Source organism: Phacochoerus africanus, chromosome 4, assembly GCF_016906955.1.
Source record: "Phacochoerus africanus isolate WHEZ1 chromosome 4, ROS_Pafr_v1, whole genome shotgun sequence".
Taxonomy (NCBI): Eukaryota; Metazoa; Chordata; class Mammalia; order Artiodactyla; family Suidae; genus Phacochoerus; species Phacochoerus africanus.
The window spans coordinates 61,618,577-61,632,553 of record NC_062547.1 but is presented as its reverse complement, the minus strand read 5'-3'; the positions used below and the strand labels follow the sequence as shown (position 1 = coordinate 61,632,553).

The 13,977-nt window shown below is 49.7% G+C and overlaps 1 protein-coding gene across 2 annotated transcripts; it reads left to right on the top strand.

The window, feature by feature from the left end:
- The first annotated feature begins 3,695 nt into the window (after window positions 1-3,695).
- Window positions 3,696-12,849, top strand: BABAM1 (BRISC and BRCA1 A complex member 1). 2 transcript variants are annotated; one of them, XM_047776663.1, is made up of 9 exons: window positions 3,696-3,837; window positions 4,716-5,060; window positions 6,856-6,914; window positions 7,532-7,652; window positions 7,735-7,813; window positions 8,940-8,964; window positions 10,943-11,072; window positions 11,523-11,609; window positions 12,364-12,849. In XM_047776663.1, exons 2-9 carry the CDS (start codon window positions 4,767-4,769, stop codon window positions 12,565-12,567), a joined length of 999 nt encoding a protein of 332 aa, XP_047632619.1. In that variant the 5' UTR covers window positions 3,696-3,837; window positions 4,716-4,766; the 3' UTR covers window positions 12,568-12,849. The 2 variants fall into 2 exon arrangements, with proteins under 2 accessions (XP_047632619.1, XP_047632620.1); XM_047776664.1 differs by having other exon boundaries at window positions 3,758-3,837; window positions 4,754-5,060.
- The last annotated feature ends 1,128 nt before the right edge of the window (window positions 12,850-13,977 follow it).

Here is a 13,977-nt window from a genome sequence, read left to right as displayed (position 1 = left end):
TCCCCTGCAAACTTCTTTTCTCTGCCTGTCAGGGTCAGAATTCTTTTTTTTTTTTTCTGTCATTTCTTGGGCCGCTCCCACGGCATAGGGAGGTTCCCAGGCTAGCGGTCAAATCGGAGCTGCAGCCACCAGCCTATGTCAGAGCCACAGCAACGAGGGATCCGAGCCTTGTCTGCAACCTATACCACAGCTCACGGCAATGCCAGATCCTTAACCCACCGAGCAAGGCCAGGGATCAAACCCGCAACCTCATGGTTCCTAGTTGGATTCGTTAACCCTTGAGCCACGACGGGAACTCCAGGGTCAAAATTTTTGTTCCACTTCAGTCACAGACCTGGGATTGGTAACCTTGAGCAAGTAATGATCCCCTCTGAGCCTCAATTTCCTTATCTTCCTACAGTGTCATAGGAGTTTTTGGTTTTTGTTTTTTTTTCCCAATATGAACAACTTTTTCTCGGAGTTTGATTTAAAATGTTATATTAGTTTCAAGTGTACAGCAAAGTGACTGTTATATATGTGTATATATACTATATATTCTTTTAAAGTTATTTTGAGGTTCTTTCCATTATACATTATTATAAGATATTGAATACAGTTCCCTATGCTATACAGTAGGTCCTTCTTGTTTATTTTATATACAGTAGTGTGTCTGTTAATTCCTCTCCCTACCTTTCCCCTTTGGTAACTGTAAGTTTGCTTTCTATGTCTGTGAGTCTATTTCTGTTTTGTAAATAAGTTCATTTGCATCTTTTTTTTAGATTCCACATGAAATGATATCACGTGATATTTGTCTTTGTCTGTCTGACTGACTTTTTTTTTTTTGGCTATTCTTGTGGCATATAGAAGTTCCTGAGCCAGGGATTGAACTTGCATTATAGCAGCAACCCAAGCAGCTTGCAGTGACAACACCCAATCCTTAACCTGCTGTGCCACAAGAGACCACCTTGCTTTGTGTGTGTGTGTGTGTGTGTGTGTGTGTGTGTGTGTGTGTGTGTATTTCACTTAGTATGATCATCTCTGGGTCCATCCATGTTGCTGCAAATGACATTATTTCATTCTTTTATGGCTGAGTAGTATTCCATTGTGTGTGTGGGGGTGTGTGTATGTGTGTGTACTGGTATATATACATTCACCAGTGTTATAAGAGTTTTTTCCTTTTTCCCTTTTTTCTTTCTTTTTTTCTTTTTTGGCCGCCCTGCAGCATATGGAGTTCCTGAGCCAGGGATTATATCCGAGCCCCAGTTTCGACCTATACAGCAGCTATGGCAATGCCAAATCCATTGTGCCAGCCGTGGATCAAACCTGCCTCCTGGTATTGCAGAGATGTTGCTGATCCTGTTGCACTACAGAGAGAAGTCCTCACTTGAGTTTTGTTTGTTTGTTTATTTGTTTGTCTTTTTGCCATTTCTTGGCCCACTCCCGCGGCATATGGAGGTTCCCAGGCTAGGGGTCCAATCGGAGCTGTAGCCACCGGCCTTTGCCAGAGCCACAGCAACTCAGGATGCGAGCCGCTTCTGCGACCTACACCACAGCTCACGGCAATGCCAGATCCTTAACCCACTGAGCAAGGCCAGGGATCAAACCCGAAATCTCATGGTTCCTAGTCAGATTCGTTAAACACTGAGCCATGACGGGAACTGCCTCATGAACAATTTGCACATGGTCAGGCACCATCAGGGAAATGAATGATCAGACACCCTCCTTGTTTCCTCCTGCCTCTTTATCCATCCCATCTCTGCTTCCTCTGCCAGCTGCTATTTCTCCTCTATAAATGTTGGATTCCTCAGAGCCCAGCTGGACCCTATATCCTGCTCATTTTTCCTGCATGTACCTCTAAAGGCCACCTCCTTATCTCGTCTCCATCCACAATCACAGCCCAAGCCTCTCCTCCCCAATCTGGATGCCAGCCAGCTCCCTCCCTGGGCTTCCCGGCTACCCCTCCACTCCCTTCCCCACCCAGACTCCAGAGACAGAGATACCACTGTTCACTTCCCCTGCTCATACACCCTCCACGGCTCCCCATTGCCCTTGGGAAACATTTCAAGCTCTTCAGCCTGGCATTCAAGGTCTTTAAAAACAATATGCTTTCTGCTAGCACCAGTATGTACTCCATGCTGCAGCCACAATGACCTCCTCTGTGAAGAGCTGAAGCTTCTCAATTCTCTCACACTCTGGAGACATTGGTCGTGCCATAACTGCTACCTGAATCACCCCTTCCTTCCTTCTGCCCTTGGCTTAAACTGTGCAGAGCCTAGGGCAGCATGAATGTTCCTGAATCTCCCACCGACAGACCCTAGGAGGCTGAGTCTTCCTGCTTCTGTGTCCCCAGAGACACAAGGAGAGAAGTTGAAATTCTCTGATATTAGGGGTATGTACCCAGGGACAATGAAATTCTCTCTCTAACCCTCTGCTCTGGCCATATTAACCTGTGAGAGGCTCCAGCCCTCCAAGGCTCCTCAAAGTCTCCAGATCTTTGCCCAGGCAGTTCTTTCTGCCGAGAATGACCTCCCTCTTGTTTTTTTTCCAACAAATTCTCCATTTTCAAAGCAGTGATAGCCCCTCTGGGCTACCACTGAATCAGAGCCTGGCTGATTTGGGTAGGCTTTTACAAATAAAGAAACTGAGGCTCAGCTTTAAAGTGGTTATGGTGGAGTTCCTGTGTGGCTCAGCGGTAACAAACCCCAGTGGTATTCAAGAGGGTGCGGGTTCGATTTATGGACTCGCTCAGTGGTTAAGGATTTGGCATTGCGATGAGCTGTGGTGTAGGTTGCAGATGCGGCTCAGATGCCAAGTTGCTGTGGCTGTGGTTAGGCTGGCAGCTGCAGCTCGCATTAGACCCGCAGCCTGGGAACTTCCATATGCTGTAGGTGCTGCTCTAAAAAGCAAAATAAAATAAAATAGTTATGGGGCTGAAGAGTGAATTGCGCATGAAGAAGGAAGGGTAGTTTGAAATAGTTCTGGCTTAGTGTTGTTGGTTTTTTTTTTTTTTTTGGTCTTTTTGCCATTTCTTGAGCCGCTCCCGCGGCATATGGAGGGGTCGAATCGGAGCTGTAGCTGCCAGCCTACGCCAGAGCCACGGCAACGCGGGATCCGAGCCGCGTCTGCAACCTACACCATAGCTCAGGGCAACGCCGGATCGTTAACCCACTGAGCAAGGGCAGGGATCGAACCTGCAACCTCATGGTTCCTAGTCAGATTCGTTAACCACTGTGCCACGAGGGGAACTCCTGGCTTAGTGTTTTTTAATTTCTGCAGATGTATGTAAAATAAGGAGAATTAAATAATTGGGCGGGGCCTTGGGATCTAGACCACGCCTACCTCCGCGGCAAAAAAAAATCCCTCACTGAGGTACGGTCAACTCCATCAATCACCAACCAGCCCCGCCCCTTCTGAACTCTGCCCAACTCAGTCCCACTCCATTTAATTACGCTGCCAGCTCGGACTCCTCCATTTTTCGAACCCAATCCCACTAAAAGTCCCACTCCCCTCTGCCTCCTTCCAGACTATCAGGGTAGAAGCATTGACCAGCACAGTGGGAATCAGTAAGAAACATGAAAAGTTCCTCCTCATCTCTCTTTAGCCAATCACTTTCCAGATCCCTCTCCACTAGGCTCCACTCCAGTTTATCGCAATCCAAACCCCACCGCCTAGCACAGTTCCAGCCTATCAGCATCCAAGACTCTCCGGCTTCATCCCATTCACATCTCCGCGCGGCTTGAGGCCTGATGAACTACATTTCCCAGGAGGTGTGGCGGCCGCGCCATACCACTTCCGGCTGCTAAAGATGGCGGCTTCCTAGCGAGTCGACAGCCGGGTTGGAAGGAGGTTCAGGCTACGGTGAGAAGTTGGGTGGTGAATGCATGCGGGATTCGTCTCCAGAGGCCTAAAGTCCCTAGCCGCAAAAGCTTAGCCCCTCGCCTGCCTTGAGGCTTCCGCCTTCCGTTCTGGTTTCTCCTGCAGTCTAGCCTTCATCCCTCTTGCTGCAGCTAAGCTTTGTTTTCCTTAGAGATTGTGGGGGCTGCAAGGCGCTCAGAGATCATCCCCAGCAGCCCGCACCCATTGCGCAGTTAGGCAGACCGCTCCACTGGCCTCCTGTTTTTCCTCAGAGGAAATTGTAGCACACAGATCTGTTCCCCTCCCTAGGCAGGCAGCGCCCAGTAGGGAGAACCCTAGAAGTTATTATTCCTTTCTTCACCAGGACATTTTCAGTTTCAAGTAACAAAAAACCCAACTCAATCTGGCTTAAGCAAGAAAAGGAATTTAGTTATGGATGGATCTAGGTGCTCAGAAGTCTATTGGTTGTTTACTGGGTGAGCATCTCTTCAGGCTCTCTTTCCCATCTTAGAAGCTTCTACCAGCTCTCTACTTGTAACCTCCCATCTCTGCAACTCTGATGAGTTCCCCTTTTCTAACAGCACTTTTGCAAGTTTCAGAGCGACCCCTCACTGGCCTACATTGGGTCATATCCCCATCTCTGAGCCATTCACAGTGGTCAGGTGTGCTCACTGGACAAAATGGGGAGGGGTTGGGTTAGCCCTACAGGAAAAAATAGGAGACTGTTACCTTGAGTCAGAGTGGATGCTGCACTAAGTGTAAAAGGTATCCATCCTATAGATGGGGAAACTAAGACCCTGGGAGGAGTGACTCTTATTGTCAGTAGGCAACTCATGCCTTGTTCTCCTGCCCAGTAACTAAATGCTTTTAAAACCCCTCAGGGAAGAATCCTGGCTTCTCCCATCCCTACTCCATCTAGCCACTCAGGAGCCATGGAGGTGGTGGAGCCCAGCAGTCCCACTGAGGAGGAGGAGGAGGAGGAAGAGGAAGAGGAGCAGTCTGCTGAGCCCAGGCCCCGCACTCGCTCCAACCCTGAGGGGGCTGAGGACCGGGCACTGGGGGCCCAGGCCAGTGTGGGCAGCCGCAGTGAGGGTGAAGGTGAAGCATCCAGTGCTGATGATGGGACCCTCAACCCCCCAGGAGCCGGCCCCAAGCCCTGGCAGGTGCCTCCACCAGCCCCAGAGGTCCAGGTACGGACACCAAGGGTCAACTGTCCAGAGAAAGTGGTAAGTGAGGGGCTTGGCTTGTGGCTTTGGGGTGTTAGGGAACCTTGAGTTAAATGTTGTCTTTCTGGATTCACTCTAGAACACAGTCCCTTTGTATTAGTTTCCTAAGGTTCCTACAACAAGTTATCACACACTGGGGGAGCTTAAAGCAACAGAAATTTATTGTCTCACAGTTCTGGAGGCCAGAAGTCTGAAATCAAGGTGTCACATCCCCTCTGGAGGCTCTAGGGGAGGACCCTTCCTTGCCTCTTCCAGCTGCTGGTGGCTCTAATTGTTCCTTGGCTTGTGGTTGCATCATTGCAATCTGTCTTCACACAGCCTTCCCGTCTGTGTCTCTGAGTCTTCTCCTTTGTTATAAGGACATGTGTTGTTAGATCAGAATGAGTTTTTTTTTTGGCCTCATCCATGGCATATGGGAGTTCCTGGACCAGAGATTGAATCTGAGTGGCAGGTGTGACCTACACTGCAGCTGGGGCAACGCTGGATCCTTAAACCCACTGCGCCAGGCTGGGGATCTAACCAATGCCTCCATAGCAACCTGAGCTGCTGCAGTTGGATTCTTAACCACTGCAGCACATGGAAGTTCCCAGGCTAGGGTCAAATTGGAGCTGCAACTGCTGGCCTATGCCACAACCATGGCAACACCAGATCTGAGCTGTGTCTGTGACCTGTGCCACAGCTTGTGGCAATGCCAGAGCCCCAACTCACCGAGCGAGACCAGGGCTCAAACCTCCATCCTCCTGGACACCATGTCAGGTTCTTAACACCCTGAGCCACAATGGGAACTCCAGAATGATTTAAAAAAATTTTTTTTTTATTATACTTGATTTACAATGTTCTGTCAACTTCTGCTGTACAACAAAATGACCAGGTTATACATATATATACATATACATATATATGTGTGTGTGTATATTCTTTTTCTCACATTAACCTCCATCATGTTCCATCACAAGTGATTAGATGTAGTTCCCTGTGCTACATAGCAGGATCTCATTGCTTATCCACTCCAAATGCAATAGTTTGCGTCTGCTAGCCCCAAACTCCCAGTCCAGCCCACTCCCTCCCCCCCGCCCTTGGCGACCACAAGTCTGTTCTCTATATCCATGAGTTTGTTTCTTTTCTGTAGGTAGGCTCATTCATGCCATATATTAGATTCTAGATATAAGTGGTATAATGTGATATCTGTCTTTGTCTTTCTGACTTCACTTAGTATGAGCAGAATGATTTTTTTAAAATCGAAGTGTAGTTGATGTACAGTATTGTGTTAGGTTCAGGTGTATAACAAAGTGATTCAGTCAGATTTTTTTTTCAGATTCTTTTCCATTACAGGTTATTGCAAGATATTGAGTATAGTTCCCTGTGCTGTACAGTAGGTCCTAATTGGTTATCGCTTTTACATATAGTAGTGTATATATGTTAACCCCAAAACTCCTAATTTATCCCTGCCCCCCAGACCAGAAAGATCATACTTCAAGATCTTTACCTGAATTGCATCGGCAAAGACCCTCATTCCAAATAAATTCACGTCCTGAGGTTCTGGGTGGACATATCTTTTGGAGGGACACAAATTACCCACTATTCCCTTGTTTCCTTGTTTCCGTGTTAAATGTTCTCTGGTTGCTTTATTCACTCATCAACCTGGACTCCTAGTCCAGTGCTCTTTTCTCTGAGCTGCCTGCTTCCAAAGTGGATGTCATCAAACAGCCTTTTCAGCTGGGGCTGCTTGGAGAGGCCCAGCAGAATGACGTGGGTGCCAGTTGCCAGCCCTCATCTCCCTCCAACTTTGTTGCAGATCATCTGCCTGGACCTGTCGGAGGAAATGTCATTGCCAAAGCTGGAGTCATTCAATGGGTGAGAGGGATATCGGGGCGAGGGTGGGGTGCTTAAATGTACAGCCATGGCTGGGAGGGGCCAGGCCCAAAAAACCCGGGGCTGTCTTTCTGAGACTCACACCCATGTGGCCTGGTCTAGGGCCTGGCTTTATTGGAGAGTAAGCAAAGCTAACTGGTAAGGATACAGCTGCAGCCCATTGGAGCTCTGTTCCATGCACTGGAGAGCTGTCACGCACTTTCCATGTCAGAGCAATGACTGGGAAATTCCAAGAAGCAGAGTGACTTGCCCAGGGTCTCACAGCAAATGGACAGAGCCTGGCTTGATCCCAAAGCCCTTGCCCTGAGTAGCTGGGTCAGGCAACAGGGTCTGGATGGGGCCTGTAGAGCCCTGGGAGATGCTGGGAATGAGCCCACTTTCCCCTCCATGGCCTTCCTGAAGACACATGGCTGAGCAGAGGTGGGATGATTCCCAAGGAGCAGACATGAGACCCTGGCTGGTCAGAGGGACCCATTAGGAGAGGGCAAGAGCTGGAGAGGGTCAGCCGGGCTGGCCTTGTGGCTGGGCTCTGCCACCTGCCCTGTTGCATGACCTGGGCCTTAACCCCTGTCCCTCTGTCACTCTCTGGCCCTCCCCAGCTCCAAAACCAATGCCCTCAACGTCTCCCAGAAAATGATTGAAATGTTTGTGCGGACAAAACACAAGATCGACAAGAGCCATGAATTCGCATTGGTCGTGGTGAATGACGACACCGCCTGGGTGAGGCTGGGCATGGGGCCAGGTGCCCTGGGGTCTCCTGGGGCTGCGGGAGGACCTCACTGAGTCCCGTCCTTCCCTGCAGCTGTCCGGCCTGACCTCTGACCCCCGTGAACTCTGCAGCTGCCTCTATGACCTGGAGACGGCCTCCTGCTCCACCTTCAGTATCCTTTCCATGCGGGGGTCCCTGGGGAGCAGCCTGGCTGGGACCAGCTCGGTCCAGATCCCAGCTCTGCCACATCGGGCATGGGCCAGCCATCCCCTCTGAGCCTCAGTTTCTTCATCTGTAAAATGGGAGCCATCCCTAGGGTGGCTGTGAAGGCAGAGTTTGTATACAGAAGCACAAACAGCTGATACAGACTCGATATCAAAAGTGCACCCACATGAGGAGCACTTCAAAGGCCAAGTGCACCATCAGTGCTCAGTATGTGGCCATTTGAGACAGAAAAGTCACAGTCATTGCTACAGCCCCTTTGACCTGGGCACGGCACATTTTATTTTTTTTTTGCTTTTTAGGGCTACATTTGTGGCATATGGAAATTCCCAGGCTAGGGGTTGAATCAGAGCTCCAGTCTCCAGCCCACACCATAGCTCATGGCAACACTGGATTTCCAACCCACTGAGTGAGGCCAGGAATTGAACCCCCATCCTCATAGATACTAGTTGGATTCATTTCCGCTGTGCCACGGTGGAAACTCCTAGCACATTTTATGTTAAATTGAACATTCAAGGCTGGAATTCCATCGTGGCTCAGCAGGTTAAGAACTGGACTAGTATCTATGAGGATGTGGCCTTAACTCAGTAGGTTAAGGATCCAGCATTGCCCTGGCTATTGAATTGGCAGCTTCAATTCAACCCCTAGTCTGGGAACTTCCATATGCCATGGATGTGGCCCTTAAAAGGAAAAACAAAAAAGCATTCAAGGCTCACTGCAGCCCACAATTTAGATATAGTATGAATCCTGTGAGTTACAGAGAGGGAGGAGGGACACAGGGAAGCCCATGGCTCTTTGATTGTGAGGAGACTAGCCCCAGCCCTGAGGGAGAGGGGGGCCTTTGAATCACTAAAGGCCTTCAGGGCATCTCATGCCAGCCCCCTAGCTCATGATCTATGCTGAGGGAAAACATGCTCAGTGGTAAAGCGACTGGGACAAGAGGACCATAGCGTGTCTCCTGGCAACAGGTTCAGAAGCACCTGCGCTCTCTTGGCATGAGGAGGAGGGAAGCCACCCGCCCCTGTCCACCTGTGTGCTGCTTTGCCATTGAGTCTTCTCCTTAGCATTCCTCCCAGATCTGGAAGGTCTCTTCAGCCTCATGTAAGTCCCCCGTGGGGACATTGTTGTTCACCTTTGAAGAGAAGAAATGGGCCAGAAATAGACCTTTAGGGAGGCCTGAAATCTTCCTTTCTCACTCTCTGTCCCTGGAACAATTGCTCACTTACCTGTCTGGAAGGATTTTTGCAAAAGAGGCTCTTCCTGGTATCAGGGCCTCTGTGTTATTCTGTGACAGCCCAGTGGTCCTCCACTGCTTTGTTTAACTTGGGGGTAGCCAACTTTTTCTTTAAAGGGCCAGATAGTAAATATTTTTGTCTTGGTGCATCACCCGGTCTCTGTTGAGGCAGCTAGACTGCTATTGAAATCAGAAAGCAGCCTTAGACCATAGGTATGCAGGTGGGTGGGGCTGTGTGCCAGTAAAACTTTATTTACAGGCACAGATTTGAAATTCACATCATTTCTACATAATGTAAAATATTATTATTATTATTATTATTTTGCTTTTTAGGGCCGTGCCCGCAGCGAATGGAAGTTCCCAGGCTAGGGGTTGAATTGGAGCTGTAGCTGCTGGCCTCTGCAACAACCACGGCAACGCCAGATCCTTAACCCACTGAGCGAGGCCAGGGATGGAACTTGCATTTCATGGATACTAGTTGGATTTGATGCTGCTGAGCCACAATGGGAACTCCCTTTATTTTTCCTTTTTTTTTTTTTTTTTTTTGGCACCAAGGGCATGTGGAAGTTCCCAGGTCACCAGGTCAGGGATCATACCTGCACCATAGCAGCAATCTAGGCTGCTGGAGTGATGACACCAGCTCCTTAACCTGCTGTACCACAGGGGAGTTCCCCAAATATTCTCCTTTTGATTTTCTTCTTTCCAAACTGTTTACAAATGAAAAAAAACAAAAAACAAAAAAACTATTCTTAGTTTGTGGGCCCAAGTATTCCAAGCCTTGTTTTTGTCATCCCCCTGATGGTGGCCACAGAGCTTGTTTTGCCTTTTCCACCATGACTGACCTGGTACAACCGTCTCAGCAAATTTTGCAAGTGAATCTATGAGATAAATTCCCAGTGGAGGACACTCTGGAACACTGTGGTGTGTGTTTTTAATTTCACTAGACTTTGCCAAAGCACTTTCCCAGGAAATTGACCCTGTTTACCTCTGCCAGCACTGGGGTTGATCATATTGCTAAAAGTTCTTCTTTTCTGATAAGTGGGAGGCGGCCACATCTTTTGCTGTGCTTTTCTTTTCATTTCATTTATTTTCATGCCATTCCGTATTCCCTCAGCAATTTGTCCTTTTGTCCCATTTAACTATTTTTCTAGGGGGATGTTGGCTTTTTTCTTGTTGATCAGATTTGCTTTTTGCATATTAAGGACATTAGCCCACTGTCTGCCTCTGCCTTGTACCCTCTGCTCAATGTGAGAACCAGCTCTGGGTGAGTGGGAATCTGTTCCCTGCTTGAGAGTCTCCTGGCTTGGTAGGGCAGGTCCAACTCAACACAGTGACTGGGGACACTCATGGTGCTGAGGGTGGACTGTCAGGCTCTCGCTTTGGGGCCAGCAGTGGCTCTGATGGAGCAAGAGAGATCAGGCAAAAAGGCAAAGCTGGGAAGGCTCAGAGGCAACTGGGAAGGGTCAGGTGACACTTCACATACCCAGTGAGGAGCTGGGTTCTCCATGGGTGACAAGAGGGGGTGAGCTAGGAGTTCCTGTTGTGGCTCAGCGGTAATGAACCCAGCTAGTATCCATGAGGATGTGGGTTCAATACCTGGCCTCTCTCAGTGGGTTAAGGATCCTGCATTGCCACAAGCTGTGGTGTAGGTCGCAGACTCGACTTGGATCTGGCATGGCTGTGGCTGTGGTGTAGACTGTGGTGTAGCTCCAATTTGATCCCTACCCTGGGAACTTCCAAATGCCACAGGTGGCCCTAAAAAGCAAAAATAAAAAATAAAAAAGAGGGGTGGGCCACCAGGGCATGCTCTGATTTGTCCCTCTCCCCAATCCCCCTGCTGTGCAGCCAGCAGAAGACGGAGCTGCCAGTCACAGAGAACGTGCAGACGATTCCACCACCATACGTGGTCCGCACCATCCTCGTCTATAGCCGTCCACCCTGCCAGCCCCAGTTCTCTCTGACGGAGCCCATGAAGGTGAGTGAGGCCTGGGAGAGGGATGCCTTGCCTACAGCAAGATGGTTAGGCAGGAGTTCCCGTTGTGGCGCAGTGGAATCCGACTAGGAACCATGATGTTTTGGGTTCGATTCCTGGCCTTGCTCAGTGAGTTAGGGATCCGGCATTGCCGTGAGCTGCGGTGTAGGTTGCAGATGCAGCTCAGAGCCTGCATTGCTATGGCTGTGTCATAGGCCAGCAGCTGTAGTTCCTATTCAGCCCCTAGCCTGGGAATCTCCATATGCCTTGGGGATGGCCCTAAACAGCAAAAAGAAAAAGAAAAGATGGTTAGACACTAGGAGAGACTTCCTGACTACAGGAGCTGGGGTGCCTAGAGTCACATTCCTAGAGCCTAAGGCAGAAGCTGGGGAATTATGGTCATGAGAGAATGGGGTGACTGGAGTCCCAAAAGCTGGCTTTCTTCCCCTGCAGAAAATGTTCCAGTGCCCGTATTTCTTCTTCGATGTTGTCTACATCCACAATGGCGCTGAAGAGAAGGAGGAGGAGATGAGCTGGAAGGTGAGAAGTTGCTCTGTGTGTGGGTGGCAGATGGAGGTGTCTATGGCGTGTCTCAGAACCCACTTGCCCTGGTTGGGGGGTGGGGATGTGGATACACCTCCATTTTGCAGCCCTGGCCTTGCCTGATCATGGCCATTCAACAACCATTTTCGACATGTCTGCAGCGAGCCAGTGGGGCTGTTGGGACAGTGGCCCAGGAGTACATGGGTCCCTGTCCACCTCATCCCCCAGCATCCCCTGCTTCTCTCTTCCTGCCTTTGCTTTCTCTGTGCCCTCTGCCTGGAGCACCCTCCCCTCCCTGCCTCGCCAGGCTCAGCTGGGCCTTGACATCCCAGCCCTGAACTCATTGTAGCATCTTAAGTTGGCCACTGGTCTCTCTGAGCCTCCGTTTACCCAACTGTGAGCAGGGGGTGTTGGGGGTCTGGAGCCCAGCTCCTGCTTACACTTCACTATCCAAACCAGAAGTCCCTACACTGCCTTCCCTGCTCCTCCAGGCAGATCACCATGAGGGCTGGGGGTCATCGTATCTGACTGGGTCTCTCCAGACCAGGGGCATCAGCACTGGGACCTCTTGGGGTCCCTAGCACTGGGTGGGTGGCCAAGAATGTTTGCTGAATGTGGGAATGTTTTCTTCTCGGCAAACTCTTGTTTACCCTTCAGAACCTCTCCCTGAGGCCCCTCCTGGGAGGTCCTCAGGACAGGGAGGGGGCTGTTAGGGGAACTTCTATCTGAACAGCCCTTCCTTGGCCCACAGGACATGTTTGCCTTCATGGGCAGCCTGGATACCAAGGGTACCAGCTATAAGTATGAGGTGGCACTGGCTGGGCCAGCCCTTGAGCTGCACAACTGTATGGCCAAACTGCTGGCTCACCCACTGCAGCGGCCCTGCCAAAGCCATGCCTCCTACAGCCTGCTGGAGGAAGACGATGAAGCTACTGAAGTTGAGGCCACTGTTTGAACCATCCCCGTACAGCCAACCATCTTGTACAATGAAGCCCTGGCCTAGGACTCTGGTTCTTAAACTAGGCTATGGATGACCGCCAGATGGGGTTTCCAAGAGGTACCCAAGGCACCTGGGGAGCCCTGAAGGATACCCAGATTTCCAGGAAACATCCCAGGGACTCTAGGCACCCCTTCCTCATGTTTCTCAGCCCACATCCCACCCCCAGTTCTTCAGTTGTAATTTTTATTGTTCCCTCTGTGAGTTTTGACATCAAAATAAAAATCTCAGAATCTCTAACCCAGGTCCACAACAATCAATTTGTGTTAACTGGAATCTTTTTGGTTGCAAGTGATAGAAAACCCACCCACTGAACAGAAAGGAGAATGGCTTGGTTCTTGTGGATAAGAAACCAAGGTGCAGGGAGTTCCTGTTGTGGCTCAGCAGGTTAAGAACTTGACATAGTGTCTATGAGGATGCAGGTTGGATTGACTCAGATTGGCCTCACTCAGTGGGTTAAGGATCCGGTGTTGCCACAAGCTTTGGCGTAGGTCACAAATGTGATTTGGAGCTGGTGTTGCTGTGGCTGTGGTGCAGGCCTCAGCTGTAGCTCCAGTTCAGCCCCTAGCCCAGGAACTTCCATGTGCCGAAGGTGCAGCCGTAAAAAGAAAAAAAAACTTTTTTTTAATTAAAAAAACAAACAAGCAAAAGGAGTTCCCATCATGGTGCAGCGGAAACGAATCCAACTAGGAACCATGACGTTTTGGGTTTGATCCCTGCCCTTGTGCAGTGGGTTAAGGATCTGGTGTTGCTGTAAGTTGTGGTGTAGGTCGCAGATGAGGCTCAGATGCCGTGTTGCTGTGGCTGTGGTGTGCGCAGGCAGCTGTAGCTCTGATTCAACCCTTAGCCTGGGAATCTCTGTATGCCACAGGTGCAACCCTAAAGAGAAAAAAGAAAAGAAAAAAGAAAAAGAAACCACAGTGCAGCCTCAGGATTGGCTATATCCAGATGTTCTGATGTTGCCATTTTAGAGAGGGCTGAAATACCCTGCATAGTTGGTATTCAGCGTGCCCTCCTTTCCTCCCAACCCATGGAAAGGGGTGAGATGGCTGTGACCACTCTCCGAATCCCAACCTAGGTGAACTGAGGGCTCTCCCAGCACCCCAGTATGACCGGCCCTGCATAGGTTACAATGGGCCAGGTATGTGCCAGGGTTGAGGGATACTCTGTTTGCTAGGCCTTGCTTGATCAAACTTCTCTGGGAAGAGAGGTTTACAGTTCCATAAGGAAATAGTGTGGGTGCTCCCCAGAATAAGGAAGATAGGAGACAGATCCTATCTCTCCACCCCTCAGCTCTCTTCCTAGATAATGAACAACTGTGAAAAAAGTTTACCAGCCAGGTTTTCTTAGTTCCATATATAAAACAAA

Bases quoted from the DNA above. Each gene is read 5' to 3' on its own strand.
- BABAM1 (XM_047776663.1), top strand. From the start codon at position 4,767: ATGGAGGTGGTGGAGCCCAGCAGTCCCACTGAGGAGGAGGAGGAGGAG. The intron at 11,073-11,522 runs GTGAGTGAGGCC...CTTCCCCTGCAG, and splicing joins CTCTGACGGAGCCCATGAAG to AAAATGTTCCAGTGCCCGTA. The intron at 11,610-12,363 runs GTGAGAAGTTGC...CTTGGCCCACAG, and splicing joins AGGAGGAGATGAGCTGGAAG to GACATGTTTGCCTTCATGGG.